At 40.4% G+C, this 14,738-nt stretch overlaps 1 protein-coding gene across 9 annotated transcripts in view; it reads left to right on the forward strand.

Annotated features, from left to right (window-relative positions):
* RNF168 (ring finger protein 168) overlaps positions 1–14,014 on the forward strand; it is a 36,148-nt gene extending 22,134 nt beyond the window's left edge. For 5 of the 9 annotated variants that reach the window (XM_073360400.2, XM_073360401.2, XM_073360398.2 and 2 more), the window contains 5 exons: positions 4,763–4,939; positions 5,811–5,935; positions 7,336–7,423; positions 8,140–9,209; positions 9,499–10,532. In XM_073360400.2, coding sequence (XP_073216501.1) covers positions 4,763–4,939; positions 5,811–5,935; positions 7,336–7,423; positions 8,140–9,209; positions 9,499–9,583 — 1,545 coding nt within the window. In that variant the 3' untranslated portion in view covers positions 9,584–10,532. Of the gene's footprint in view, positions 1–4,762; positions 4,940–5,810; positions 5,936–7,335; positions 7,424–8,139; positions 10,533–10,570 lie in introns of those variants that run through there. The other 4 variants (XR_013636235.1, XR_013636236.1, XM_073360403.2 and 1 more) reach the window with 4 other exon arrangements.
* Positions 14,015–14,738: the final 724 nt, after the last annotated feature.

The following is a 14,738-nucleotide window of genomic DNA, read 5'->3' on the forward strand; positions in this document are numbered from 1 at the left end:
TTTCCTCTTTCTTTCTTTTAAAATAGAAAGTAAGTTTAGTGCTGTGTTGGAAAATTGAAGAGGAAAGAGCTACAAGAATGGTTTGAGGTTTGGTAACACACCTTACAGTGACAGACTTGAGTTCAGTTTTTCTTATTAAAGAGAAGGTTAGGAGGTGACTTGATCATGATGTACAAGACACTATCCAGGGAGAGGGCATTTGATACTACTGGGCTCTTTAATCTAGCACACAAGGGCGTAACAATATCAAATGTCCGGAAGTCAAAGCTATAAAAATTCAAACAAGAAAATTGCACACCTGATTTAAGTTGTCGTAGGTGGCCATTGGAGTAGTTTACCAAGGAATGTGACTAATTCTCAATCTTCATCTTTCAATAAAGATTGGATGTTTCTTTAAAGACATGCTCTTGTTTAACCACAAATTGTTGGGCTCAGTGCAGGAATTATTCGATCACTTGCTTCTTTTTTACTCTCGACTTTAGGACCCTTCTAAGTGGAATTAAACATGGTACTAATAATGTTTTATAGATTTTCGATTTGAACCAAAGTATGAATGTTCTTGTACCACCTTTTCCTGATGGCTGCATTGTTTTTCATTATGGCAACAAGGAAGTTGAGCGAACCCAGTGATCATGTGCAACCTTCCTCTTACAGCATGTGTGGAAAGAGATTATAGGGATGTCAAGGCTGGCATTGATGGAATAATGGAGAAAGGTTGTGATGGCTGGCACTTAAAAGAGATGGCGCCTTGTGGTTAGAGGGTGGTAAGGGAGCCTGGGCCCTCCCACTCCACCAGTCTTCGGCCCAGAGCCCTGCGAGGGTTTGCCAAGGTCAGACACTCATGAGCACCTTAAAACATGCTTCTCTGGGCCACTTCTACACCTCCACTCTATAGTTCAGGCTTTTCCAATCTGTAGTCAAGTAATGCAGAACAAACACAGTGCCTTTAGTCTGACTGGGGTGGTTTCTTCTGGCTGATCTCCCAAGAAATAAAGTCTGCAGAGGTAATTCCTAAAGGAAGAAAAGATTTTTAACCCATAACTGGAGTTCTCAGTATATTGCATCAAGAAAGCCATACTCACCCACCCTACTATGTTAAAGTTCTTTTGATGCTCTAAACGGTTAGAAAGGAATTGAAAGAGGTGAGTGCTATGCCGTCTTCCATATCCCTGCATTAAATGATTGGCTGTATGAGAGAATGAACAGCTTCAGCAGTCATTGCAATGTGGATGGTTTCCAGTCTACTGTATTCATAGATTCATAGATATTTAGGCCAGAAGGGACCATTATGATCATCTAGTCTGACCTCCTGCACAATGCAGGCCACAGAATTTCACCCACCACTCCTAAAAAAGACCTCACACCTATATCTGTGCTATTGAAGTCCTCAAATTGTAGTTTGAAGACCTCAAGGAGCAGAGAATCCTCCAGCAAGTGACCCGTGCCCCATGCTACAGAGGAAGGCGAAAAACCTCCAGGGCCTTCCAATCTGCCCTGGAGGAAAATTCCTTCCCGACCCTAAATATGGCGATCAGCTAAACCCTGAGCATATGGGCAAGATTCATCAGCCAGATACTACAGAAAATTCTTTCCCGGGTAACTTGGATCTTACCCCATCTAAAAACCCATCACAGGCCATTGGGCCTATTTACCATGAATATTTAATTACCAAAACCATGTTATCCCATCATACCATCTCCTCCATAAACTTATCGAGTTTAATCTTAAAGCAAGATAGATCTTTTGCCCCCACTACTTCCCTCGGAAGGCTATTCCAAAACTTCACTCCTCTGATGGTTAGAAACCTTCGTCTAATTTCTAATCTAAATTTCCTAGTGGCCAGTTTATATCCATTTGTTCTTGTGTCCACATTGGTACTGAGTTTAAATAATTCCTCTCCCTCTCTGGTATTTATCCCTCTGATATATTTATAGAGAGCAATCATATCTCCCCTCAACCTTCTTTTAGTTAGGCTAAACAAGCCAAGCTCCCTGAGTCTCCTTTCATAAGACAAGTTTTCCATTCCTCGGATCATCCTAGTAGCCCTTCTCTGTACCTGTTCCAGTTTGAATTCATCCTTCTTAAACATGGGAGACCAGAACTGCACACAGTATTCCAGGTGAGGTCTCACCAGTGCCTTATATAACGGTACTAAAACCTCCTTATCCCTACTGGAAATACCTCTCCTGATGCATCCCAAGACGACATTAGCTTTTTTCACAGCCATATCACATTGGCAGCTCATAGTCATCCTATGATCAACCAATACTCCAAGGTCCTTTTCCTCCTCCGTTACTTCTAGTTGATGCGTCCCTAGCTTATAACTAAAATTCTTGTTATTAATCCCTAAATGCATGACCTTACACTTCTCACTATTAAATTTCATCCTATTCCTATTACTCCAGTTTACAAGGTCATCCAGATCCTCCTGTAGGGTATCCCTGTCCTTCTCTAAATTAGCAATACCTCCCAGCTTTGTATCATCTGCAAACTTTATTAGCACCCTCCCACTTTTTGTGCCCAGGTCAGTAATAAAAAGATTAAATAAGATTGGTCCCAAAACTGATCCTTGAGGAACTCCACTGGTAACCTCCCTCCAACTTGACAGTTCACCTTTCAGTAGGACCCGTTGTAGTCTCCCCTTTAACCAATTCCCTATCCACCTTTCAATTTTCCTATTGATGCCCATCTTATCCAATTTAACTAATAATTCCCCATGTGGCACAGTATCAAACGCCTTACTAAAATCTAAGTAAATTAGATCCACTGCGTTTCGACATTGGTGAGGCCTCATCTGGAGTACTGTGTCCAGTTTTGGGCCCCACACTTCAAGAAGGATGTGGATAAATTAGAGAGAGTCCAGCGAAGGGCAACAAAAATGATTAGGGGACTGGAACACATGAGTTATGAGGAGAGGCTGAGGGAGCTGGGATTGTTTAGCCTGCAGAAGAGAAGAATGAGGGGGGATTTGATAGCTGCTTTCAACTACCTGAAAGGGGGTTCCAAAGAGGATGGCTCTAGACTGTTCTCAATGGTAGCAGATGACAGAACGAGGAGTAATGGTCTCAAGTTGCAGTGGGGGAGGTTTAGATTGGATATTAGGAAAAACTTTTTCACTAAGAGGGTGGTGAAACACTGGAATGCGTTACCTAGGGAGGTGGTAGAATCTCCTTCCTTAGAGGTTTTTAAGGTCAGGCTTGACAAAGCCCTGGCTGGGATGATTTAACTGGGAATTGGTCCTGCTTCGAGCAGGGGGTTGGACTAGATGACCTTCTGGGGTCCCTTCCAACCCTGATATTCTATGATTCTATGATTCTTTATCTAAAAAATCTGTTACTCTCTCAAAGAAGGAGATCAGGTTGGTTTGGCACGATCTACCTTTTGTAAAACCATGTTGTATTTTGTCCCATTTACCATTGACTTCAGTGTCCTTAACTACCTTCTCCTTCAAAATTTTTTCCAAGACCTTGCATACTACAGATGTCAAACTAACAGGCCTATAATTACTTGGATCACTTTTTTTCCCTTTCTTAAAAATAGGAACTATGTTAGCAATTCTCCAATCATACGGTACAACCCCTGAGTTTACAGATTCATTAAAAATTCTTGCTAATGGGCTTGCAATTTCTTGTGCCAATTCTTTTAATATTCTTGGATGAAGATTATCTGGGCCCCCTGATTTAGTCCCATTAAGCTGTTTGAGTTTCGCTTCTACCTCAGTTATGGTGATGTCTACCTCCATATCCTCATTCCCATTTATCATGCTACCATTATTCCTAAGATCCTCTTTAGTCTTATTAAAGACTGAGGCAAAGTATTTGTTTAGATATTGGGCCATGCCTAGATTATCCTTGACCTCCACTCCATCCTCAGTTTTTAGCGGTCCCACTTCTTCTTTCTTTGTTTTCTTCCTATTTATATGACTATAGAACCTTTTACTATTGGTTTTAATTCCCTTTGCAAGGTCCAACTCTACTTGACTTTTAGCCTGTCTCACTTTATCCCTACATATTCTGACCTCAATAAGGTAGCTTTCCTTACTGATCCCTCCCTTCTTCCACTCCCTATATGCTTTCTGCTTTTTCTTAATTACCTCTCTAAGATGCTTGCTCATCCAGCTTGGTCTACAACTCCTGCCTATGAATTTTTTCCCCTTTCTTGGGATGCAGGCTTCCGATAGCTTCTGCAGCTTTAATTTAAAATAATCCCAGGCCTCCTCTACTTTTTCTCAAGGTTCTCTGTAGATACACGTAGTTGGAGAATTCTAGCTGCAGGTAAGTAACCTTTTCACACTGACTGGGAGACCCTTTGCAAATCACTGAATCCTGCAAATTAGCAAGTTTGAAAATGCAGTTTTCTAAGAATTAAAAAGTAGCTCATTAGTGTACTTGATTCTTTAATACTTAATAGTATCCTAGATTGCATCCTGTATATATGCTAAAATTAGTGAAGTCTTAATAGTGAAGTTAATAGTGAAGACAAAGCCCTGACTGGGATGATTTAACTGGGAATTGGTCCTGCTTCGAGCAGGGGGTTGGACTAGATGACCTTCTGGGGTCCCTTCCAACCCTGATATTCTATGATTCTAAATTTCACAGCACTCTGCTATTAAATGTTTGCTGAGAACATGAAGAGTGCCTTTTTGTGAATGTTTTGTTCATATTAATGAAGTGCAAGATAGAGAGGTTCTAGTGTAATTAATGTGTTGTCTGCAGGTTCACTTGAAATTTAATTTGAGATCTTTTAGAAACTTCTCTTACAGGTGAAGGCAGAGAGGCGGGCACATGAACAAGAGGAGAGCAAAGCAAGTGAGGAGTACATTCAAAGGCTATTAGCAGAGGAAGAAGAAGAGCACAGGCTGGCAGAAGAAAGGCAAAGAGAGATGGATGAACAGCTTAAACAAGATGAAGAGCTGGCATGGGAGCTGAGTATCAATCTGGTGAGTTTGGCTCTTGGGGGCATTAGAGCAGTGTGTATCTCAAAGTGAGTGATCTTTATATCTTCCAGAGCATATGCAAAAATCCTTATGAAGAATTTCAAAAAAATTCTTCAAATTTTATATTGGAACCCAACATTAAATATTCAGTGCTTAAATAAGTTTAAAATCCAACAAAAGAGAGGAGAAAATAAAAATTTCCACTTTTTGAAGTGCTTACCAGTAGTTGATTTAAAATCTCATCCATAGTAACCACCTTCTTGGATACCAGGAGCTCCTCTCTTCTCCCGTCATTTAAAAAATGCTTTTTTGGAGGAGGTTAATGTCTGTAGCCTGTGTTTAGGAGTGGAAAACGCAATGGCATTGTTTGAGAAAGAGTAACTTAGAAGAATCCTAACCATTGAAATATTTATAGATGTGGGATGTACATGCTTCAGTTGCATTTTGATATAACCTGCCATTTTGTGGTAATTCACTGGACCCTCACTAGAACGCACGTCTATATAGTGCGAATTCACATATAACATGGTCGCGGCCATAGATCCCCAAATTACTTTAATTGCAGTTCATTTTAACGCAGTCCCTGCTATAACGCTGTCCCCCCACGTTAACGCGGTACTGCGCATGGATCCCAAATCCCATGTTCTAGCAAGGGTCCAGTATACTAATGAAAAACAATGGATTTATCACTAATGGAAAAACTCCTCTTCTCCTGATATCACTGCCTCCAGGTAAATTTAATGCATGCTGAATGCAGTTCCCTATCTATACTTCTTGTTTGCACCAAAAAATTCGTGCAAATAACTAATCCTGTGTACAGAAGCACAATTATTTTCAATTTTGTCTAATTTCTATATGTTTCCTGTCATTAAAGAACAAGTCCACCAGTGAACACATGTTCAGCACTCCTTTACTTGCAAACAGTCACACGTCTGGCCCATCTCCAATTAGTTCATGCAAGACAAAGAACAAATCAAGCAACTCTGGAGACATCCAAAAGTAAGTAATCAAGCTTTCTGTCCAAGATTTGTTGGTACATTTCCACAACATACACAGCATGTGAAAGGAGAAATATGGTTTTTAGTTTGGAAAGAAATAAGTGTGGCTAAACTTGAAAATGTACCCCTGTAAAAGAGCACATTGGCAGTCTGTGTTGATTCTCTCAACTACTTCCTTATCAAACTTGCTCAGGTAACAGATAAAAAGATGGATTTTCTAATTGTCAGTAGAGCAAATTCAACCTGGAATCTGAAAGTCAAGTTGTGTTCTTACTCTGAGATGACATAGCAATAGAGATTCTGCAGTTGGAGCTCGTTTAGTAATTCTGTTGATGTATGGCCAAGAATAGAATCAGTCTTGTTCTCCTGTAGCTGCAGTGCAAATAGTGAAAACATCAGTAAACAGATAAGATTTGACATATACAGGTAGATCTACTGAATAACAAGTGCCGCCTTTGCATAGTTGACTCTTTCGATTGTAACCTCACTTTAAGATCACTGTGTTCTGCCTTGATATCCTGTTGTAGTCTCATTGGCCTACTTAGGCTGAATTTATTCTATGTTGATATATTCTTTAAACTTGATCACTGTGGCCCCTTTGGTTACTCACCTTTAGTTCTGTTCCTGGCAGATCAGTTTCTGTTAACTTCTTTTCTTTTTTAAAAAGAAAAGGAGTACTTGTGGCACTAGCTCACTTCATCGGATGCATCCGATGAAGTGAACTGTAGCTCATGAAAGCTTATGCTCAAATAAATTGGTTAGTCTCTAAGGTGCCACAAGTACTCCTTTTCTTTCTGCAGATACAGACTAGCACGGCTGCTACTCTGAAACCTTTCGTTTTTAAGTTCACTTTTTCAGAGAAGAAAAGGAGTAGAAACCTTTTCAGAGAAGTGTTCTTCAGTCCTTATGGACTTGTATGCCATCCAGTCTTCCAGTTAGGATCAGAGAACTTGACCCTTTATGGTCCTCCAGCTGTGGCTGGTAGCCACACTGGGTAATCACTATTGCCTTTTAAAGTAAATATGAATTATTTCTCATGGCTTCAAGGAGGCTTAGAAAGTGTAATGGCAAGCATTTGTTTCTTGTTGATGCAATAAATCACCTTCAAAACGACTATAGGTAAATGGTTTTTCATTTGTAAAATAAGCTATCGCGTAATCTTTGGATTCTAGTGGTGATCTGCATTACTTTTTTAGCATACCTTTTTTTTTTTTTTTGGTAATCTATGGTAACTAGAAGCTACTGAATGTTACAGTATTTCAGCACAGGATAATGTGAAAGATAATAGTGGGACACTCACCTACACTGATCTGAAGATTCAGAGAAATGTGGAGGACTCTCAGACTTTAATGTGATGCTTAAAGTTTTGTCTTACTATGTGCTTTTTTCCCCCCCCTTAAGGTATCTGTCTCCAAAATCACCTTGTGCCTCGGTATCAATGTCGCTCTCTAAAAAAGCAGAGAAAGGCAGGAATAACTCCTTTTCTATGGTAATCTATGTCTCCATATTGAAGTTATATATGGCACAATTTTTTAGTAGTTGCATGTTCTTTTCTTTTTGTTGAGGGTATATAGACTGGAAGTACATATATAGCCATAAAAATGAACACACTGTCATCTTAAAAAGGTAAAGGTTGTATTTAAACAGAATTTCAGAAATGGCCTTAGAAAGCATTTCATCCAGACAATCTGTATCACTGACTAGGCAAAATATATTTTTGTTACTCTGTGAAAAATTGCAAGATCCAAATATATATTCTGATTCTCTGATATCAAGTATTGGAGCCAGAAAATTCATTGTTAAGGTCTGCTAAACAGGGGTAATTTCGCCTTATGTTTGAGACCTCTACTTTTCTGACCAAAAAAAATATTCTAACTGCAAACTCAACATAGCATCTGGAAGGCAAGCTTGTATTCATTTTGACTTGTGCATCATCCCCAACAAGAATTGTACAATGGTGACTTGGTTAATAGTTCTGTTGGTGCACAGGCCAGAAAAGAATCCAACTTAATACCCTCTAGCTTTCAGAGCTAATGCAGCCAACAGAAATGAAACGTGCTTTTTATTTTATCAAATTTTCTATTTATATAAAAGCTTATCAGAGCACAATAAACGTTTCTGAACAGAAGTAAAGTTTATAGAATAACTTTTCACCAAGCTGTATTTGATCGGTTTGTTTTCAGTTTTGCCTTATCTTTTCTGTAGGAAAATAACAACACTGAAGAGGACATCTTAATGTGGCAAGAAAAGGATAGAGAGGAAATGCCAACATTGTCTCCACAAACTTTCTCCACTGTTCAAGACAGAAATGTTAAGGATTCATTTTTAGAATCATGTCTGACTTATTTAAATACCTCTCCGGTAGTGGGGTCTCATCCCATTGAGTGGGAAGGTCTGTCAGGAGCAAACTATCAGGTAGATAAAATTACAAATGCACTTCGCAATGTGTCAAAACAGGAAAGGCCTGATACTGGACTTCCTTCTTCCAGTGGAGAGGTAGCCAGAAGTGCCTTTGAAAATGATAACTCTACATGTACAGAAAACATAGACTTTGAAAAATGTGTAGAAATTAGCTCTTCTCTTCAGGAAGTGGTTGATTCTGTGACGTCTGGCAAATTAGAGAACAGGGATGCATCCCATAATCTCATGGAAGTGGCTGCAAACTGCTCAGTTGAAGGAAAGAAACAAAATGTGTTACAGAACAGTAAGGAAACTCCAAAAAGAAAATCTCAAGAATCTCCAACTGAAGCAGCAGTTGATTTATGCTTGATTGATAAAAGGAGGAAAATTTTTCCAGAAACTTTTGAAGACCAAGAGGAGAAGGTAAATGATCTTAATGTGCAAATGCATATAGATTTGGAGAAGCAGCTTTATGAGAGGCGTAAGCAAGAGGAGCAAGACAGGCTCCTGGCTCTACAACTTCAGAGAGAGATAAACAGGGAGCAAAAGACATTAAACCGAAAGAAAGGCTCTCCAGATGAGTACCTTCTGCGTCCTAAAGCATCTCCATCTTTGGAGGAATCTCCAACTGGGAGAGGTAGTCATAAGACTGCAAGTGAGTCGACATCTCCCAAGAGCCAGACTGAAATGAGTCATCGGAAACTGCGAAGAAGCTCCCACAATGAGAACTGGCAGCCTCCCACCAAGCTCCAGATGAAATCGCCCAGTGTCAGAGGAGGAAAAGTGTTGAACTGTGTCAACAGCTGTGCCTCAAAGGATATCCAATCTCTGTTGACCAAGAATAAGCAAAAGACAATCCTTCAGATGTTTAAGAGGTCTGTTTCAAAGTAAACGATCAATAGGACTATGAAGGCACAGTGGGGTGGATGGGAAATAAAGCAGTATCCTTCCTGGTATCAGATAAAGCTTCTTGTAAACAGCTACTTTTAAGTTGATTGTATTAAAAGAGGATCATTTTAGAGCATAAATGCACTCAGAATTATACAGTGCTGTTGAGCCAAGGAGCCTCTAATGCCTTCCTTTTCTCCAGACCTTATTAGTTTTAATTAATTTCTTAACTAAATACAGAACGAGTCTGTATCTTCAATTATTTGTTCACTGCAGGGCTACAGCACTACAGACTTCCATCAACACAGCTGCTGTGCATTATGTTGAAGGCCTGGACTGGAACCTCACCCTGCTTGATTAGTGTTGGCTGGTGAAGATATGACAGTTAACCATGTCTGTTGTAGTTTTTTTCCCTCACAGTTTTGTAATTAGATTACTATAGAAAATATTGGATAAATTAGCATTACTTATTTTTCTATAACAATATGATGAATTTCATCAAAAGTATATAATATACAAAATCACCAGACTGGAAAATGGGGGGTGGGGGAGGAAAAGTCAAGATAAAGAGACTATAATTTGGAATAAGTTATAATTAATGAATCAACAAGTGTGAATAAGGACTAGGTTTATTCCCAGTTTTGAGTTAGTTTATTTGTCTGGTTATAAGACTACCCTTTCTTTTTGTTGTCTTTGTAGTATATCATCCCTTTATGTTAGTAACCATTTTCCTCCTGCTTTGCTTTTTTGGTACATGTTAAATGTTTTTGTTCAAATAAGCAAATAATATCAGAGTTTTATAATTCATCTGAATTGCTGTTTGTCTAGAGTGCAAGAAACTTCAGGCCTGTGAGGAAAAGTTATTGCAGGCTACAAAAGATAGATAAAGGGTTCTCATTTGCCCACATTTCTCCTTCCTCGTTACTTCTCTGAAATTCCCAGTTTACTATTTGCCTGCATTGTGAGGAAACAAAAATTAACAATTTTGTTTCATTTGGACTTGCCAAATGTTTACCTAAATGATAATATACAGAAATACTGATGACACTATTCTATGTATATTCACATTTTTAGTGAATGAGTATTACAGTAAATGTTTGAATCTTATTTTGATCTGTAGATTTGTTTGAACAACAATTAGTTTGGGTGTACTTGGAATGAAAAATTCCAAAACAAAAACTGTGTTTTGGCTCTGAGTTTAGTCTTTAAGGTCAAGCACTTTTCATGGTTTAAGTGTGAGATGTTCCCAAGCCACAATACAGCTGCTGTTTCTTCTGACTTTGTATCAATTAAAATGGCTTTCATCACTATGTAACTTGAATTAATTATTTTGCCATTCTTTTCCTAGGGAAGACTAAAAATACCCGTTTTTAAATTTTGGGTGTAAACCAGGGATTCTCAACCTTTTTCTTCGAGGCCCCCCAACGAGCTACAAAAACTCCATGGCCTGCCTGTGCCACAACTGTTTTTTCTGCATATAAAAGCCAGAGCCAGCATTGGTGTAGCAAGGAGAGCAGTTGCCTGGGGCCCTACACTGCAGGAGTCCCCACAAAGTTAAGTTGCTCATGCTTCAGCCCCAGGTGGCAGGGCTGGGAGCCCTGGGGTTCAGCCCCACACAATGGGGCTTCAGCTTTCTGCCCTGGGTCCCAGCAAGTCTAACACTGGCCCTGCCTGGTGGCCCCCTGAAACCTGCTCATGGCCCTCCAGGGGGGCCTGGACCCATGTTTGAGAACCACTGGTGTAAACAGCATTTTAAAATAATTTCTGGAAAGCATAAGCAGTGGGACAAGCCAAAAAGCTGTGCATGACTTTTTGTCTTCTGATGTTTATGACAATAATAATAGCAGCATGGTATGAGCATTATATGCATAAATGGTACTTTCCCAGAAGAGCTTTTCAGTCTAACAAAGACAATAGGTGAGATGATACATTTAAAATAAAAAAAAACACCAGACCCAAAACAAAACCATTCTCCACTTTGCCCAGGTTATTGCTTTCTCAACCCTTGTGCAGAAGCCTTCACTTACTGTATTTTTCTTTATAAAATATCCTAATTTATATTCGCAAAAAGAAAAGGAGTACTAGTGGCACCTTAGAGACTAACCAATTTATTTGAGCTACTCCTTTTCTTTTTGCGAATACAGACTAACATGGCTGCTACTCTGAAACCTAATTTATATTCTATCCCAGTCCAGCCCTTAATTTTTCTTTTCAATTTTTATAGTTATTTAATATGTATTTACTCTATTACTAATCTTATCTTTTCCCAAAGCTGTTAACCCTTTCCTACATTAAAATGTTTCTCTAAAAACAAAACGTTGACTAGATTCCTGCTCTCCCTAGCATGCACAAGCTGTGATTCCTCTAGCTTTCAAAAGATTTTTTTCTCTTTGAGGCACTGGTAGTTCAGCCCCATTTGAAGGCCAACTGCCTATGCCTTAATCATAGAACCATAGAATATCAGGGTTGGAAGGGACCTCAGGAGGTCATCTAGTCCAACCCCCTGCTCAAAGCAGGACCAAACCCCAATTAAATCATCCCAGCCAGGGCTTTGTCAAGCCTGACCTTAAAAACTTCTAAGGAAGGAGATTCTACCACCTCCCTAGGTAATGCATTCCAGTGTTTCACCACCCTCCTAGTGAAAAAGTTTTTCCTAATATCCAACCTAAACCTCCCCCAGATCATTTATGAAGATATTGAACAAAACAAGCTCCAGGATCGACCCTTGGGGCACTCCACTTGATACCGGTTGCCAGCTAGACATGGAGCCATTGATCACTACCCGTTGAGCCCGACAATCTAGCCAACTTTATACCCACCTTATAGTGCATTCATCCAGCCCATACTTCTTTAACTTGCTGACAAGAATACTGTGGGAGACCGTGTCAAAAGCTTTGCTAAAGTCAAGAAACAATACATCCACTGCTTTCCCTTCATCCACAGAACCAGTAATCTCATCATAGAAGGCGATTAGATTAGTCAGGCATGACCTTCCTTCGTGAATCCATGCTGACTGTTCCTGATCACTTTCCTCTCATGTAAGTGCTTCAGGATTGATTCCTTGAGGACCTGCTCCATGATCTTTCCGGGGACTGAGGTGAGGCTGACTGGCCTGTAGTTCCCAGGATCCTCCTCCTTCCTTCCCTAATACCTTCTGCAGTGTTTTTGTTTCAATTCCTTCTGACTTTGTTCAGAAAAGAAGTTTCCTGTCTAGCTCTCTATTGCCTCGGCAAATTTTTTATCCAGTTTTGATGGCATTTCTGCAACTGTATTGTTCCTTTGTTCTCTTTTGGTTACAGCATTGTCTCCCCGTTGGTGCTTTTTAGCTTTGCAGATGAAGTAGGCCTAGTCTACATTAAAAATTTACACCAGCATGGCTATATTGATCAGGGATACAAAAAAACCATACCCCCTAGTGACATAGCTATGCTGACAAAACCACCAGTGTAAGACACAGCTATGCCAACAGAAGAGGGCTTCTGTCAGCATAGCTAACATTCAGGGGAAGTGGTGTTCCTATATCGGCCAAAATGCTACTTCTGTCGGTGTATGCTGCATCTAGGCTAAGGGGCTATGCGAACAGCCTCTGTAATCTAGACATAGCCATAGTCTGAGTTATCAGTGCTGCTTTGAGGCAAGGAGGGATTTTTGGCTGTTGTGGGTAGATCAATTCGGTTATGTCTACACTAGCATTTTTGTTGGTAAAACATTTGTCAGTGAGGGGGGTGGAAAAAAAACACACCCCTGACTGACATAAGTTTCATTGACAAAAGTGCTGGTGTAGACAGCACTATTGCAGTGGCAGATGCTCTCCCGCCGACATAGATACCACTGCTCATTGGAGGTGATTTAATTATGCCAGCAGGAGAGCTCTCTCCTGCCGACATAAAGCAGCCACACAGGAGACCTTACAGTGGCACAGCTGTACCATAGAGTGAGCCTTTGGCACACTATGGGTCATTGGCCCTATTTTTCTCAGGTGTACTGTCATATAATTAAAGACTCTCAAATGCATACGTACAATGGGAGAGGATTAAAGTTACAAATGCAACTTTAATTTTGACACTTCCTAACTTTAGAGTGCTTTGTTGGTAACCTCAACGATCTTTTAATATTCTTCTGTGATTTCCTAGTTTAAAAATGAAAAAAATATATTGTGTGCAAGTTTAGCAGCCCCCCTGCCCTCACCAACTGCTTTGGATTATCAGCAGAGTTAAAACCTAGGACAGTTCAGTGCGGTAGCATACCTCTACTGCTTGAGCTAAAAAAGTAATTACATTACTTATTAGAGTCAGAAGGCTGTTATCCTCTCTGGACCTGCCACATAACATGCTAAAACAGTGGTTACATATACAGGAATGGCCCCATTTTGCAGATAACATACCTAAGCACCTAGCTTTGGCAGATTCTTTGAGAGGCAATACAGCTGAGATTTGGGCTGCCATATTAGAGAGAATAGTTCTACAGCTTCCTGCCAGCAGTGACTCTGTATCCTCTTACCTCCTAATGTTACAGATATGAGACCTTACTCAATGTTAATGACTGTGGAATGTGCAGCACTAACACCAGTTAGGAGAAGTGAATCTAAAACTCATGGTTGCCTGGTTCATTGGTCAGTTTGCTTTTCCTTAAGCCAAAGGGTGGCAGTGGCAACAGAAGGAGAAGGACCCATTTTGTTTGTGCCTCATCTGGAGGTTCAAGTCTGTGTAACTCCAACACGAGTTTCTACAAGCCATTACCCTATGATCCCACTGAGAGTTACCAAAAGCAACTACAGCATTTGCTCAAGAAACTTCCTGAAAAAGTACAAGATCAAATCCGCACAGACACACCCCTGGAACCCCGACCTGGGATATTCTATCTACTACCCAAGATCCATAAACCTGGAAATCCTGGGCACCCCATCATCTCAGGCATTAGCACCCTGACAGCAGGATTGTCTGGCTATGTAGACTCCCTCCTCAGGCCCTACGCTACCAGCACTCCCAGCTACCTTCGAGACACCACTGACTTCCTGAGGAAACTTCAATCCATCGGTGATCTTCCTGATAACACCATCCTGGCCACTATGGATGTAGAAGCCCTCTACACCAACATTCCACACAAAGATGGACTACAAGCCGTCAGGAACACTATCCCCGATAATGTCACGGCTAACCTGGTGGCTGAACTTTGTGACTTTGTCCTTACCCATAACTATTTCACATTTGGGGACAATGTATACCTTCAGATCAGCGGCACTGCTATGGGTACCCGCATGGCCCCACAGTATGCCAACATTTTTATGGCTGATTTAGAACAACACTTCCTCAGCTCTCGTCCCCTAAAGCCCCTACTCTACTTGCGCTATATTGATGACATCTTCATCATCTGGACCCATGGAAAAGAAGCCCTTGAGGAATTCCACCATGATTTCAACAATTTCCATCCCACCACCAACCTCAGCCTGGTCCAGTCCACACAAGAGATCCACTTCCTGGACACTACAGTGCTAATAAACAATGGTCACATAAACA

This window comes from Lepidochelys kempii, chromosome 9 (assembly GCF_965140285.1).
Source record: "Lepidochelys kempii isolate rLepKem1 chromosome 9, rLepKem1.hap1, whole genome shotgun sequence".
Lineage (NCBI taxonomy): Eukaryota > Metazoa > Chordata > Testudines > Cheloniidae > Lepidochelys > Lepidochelys kempii.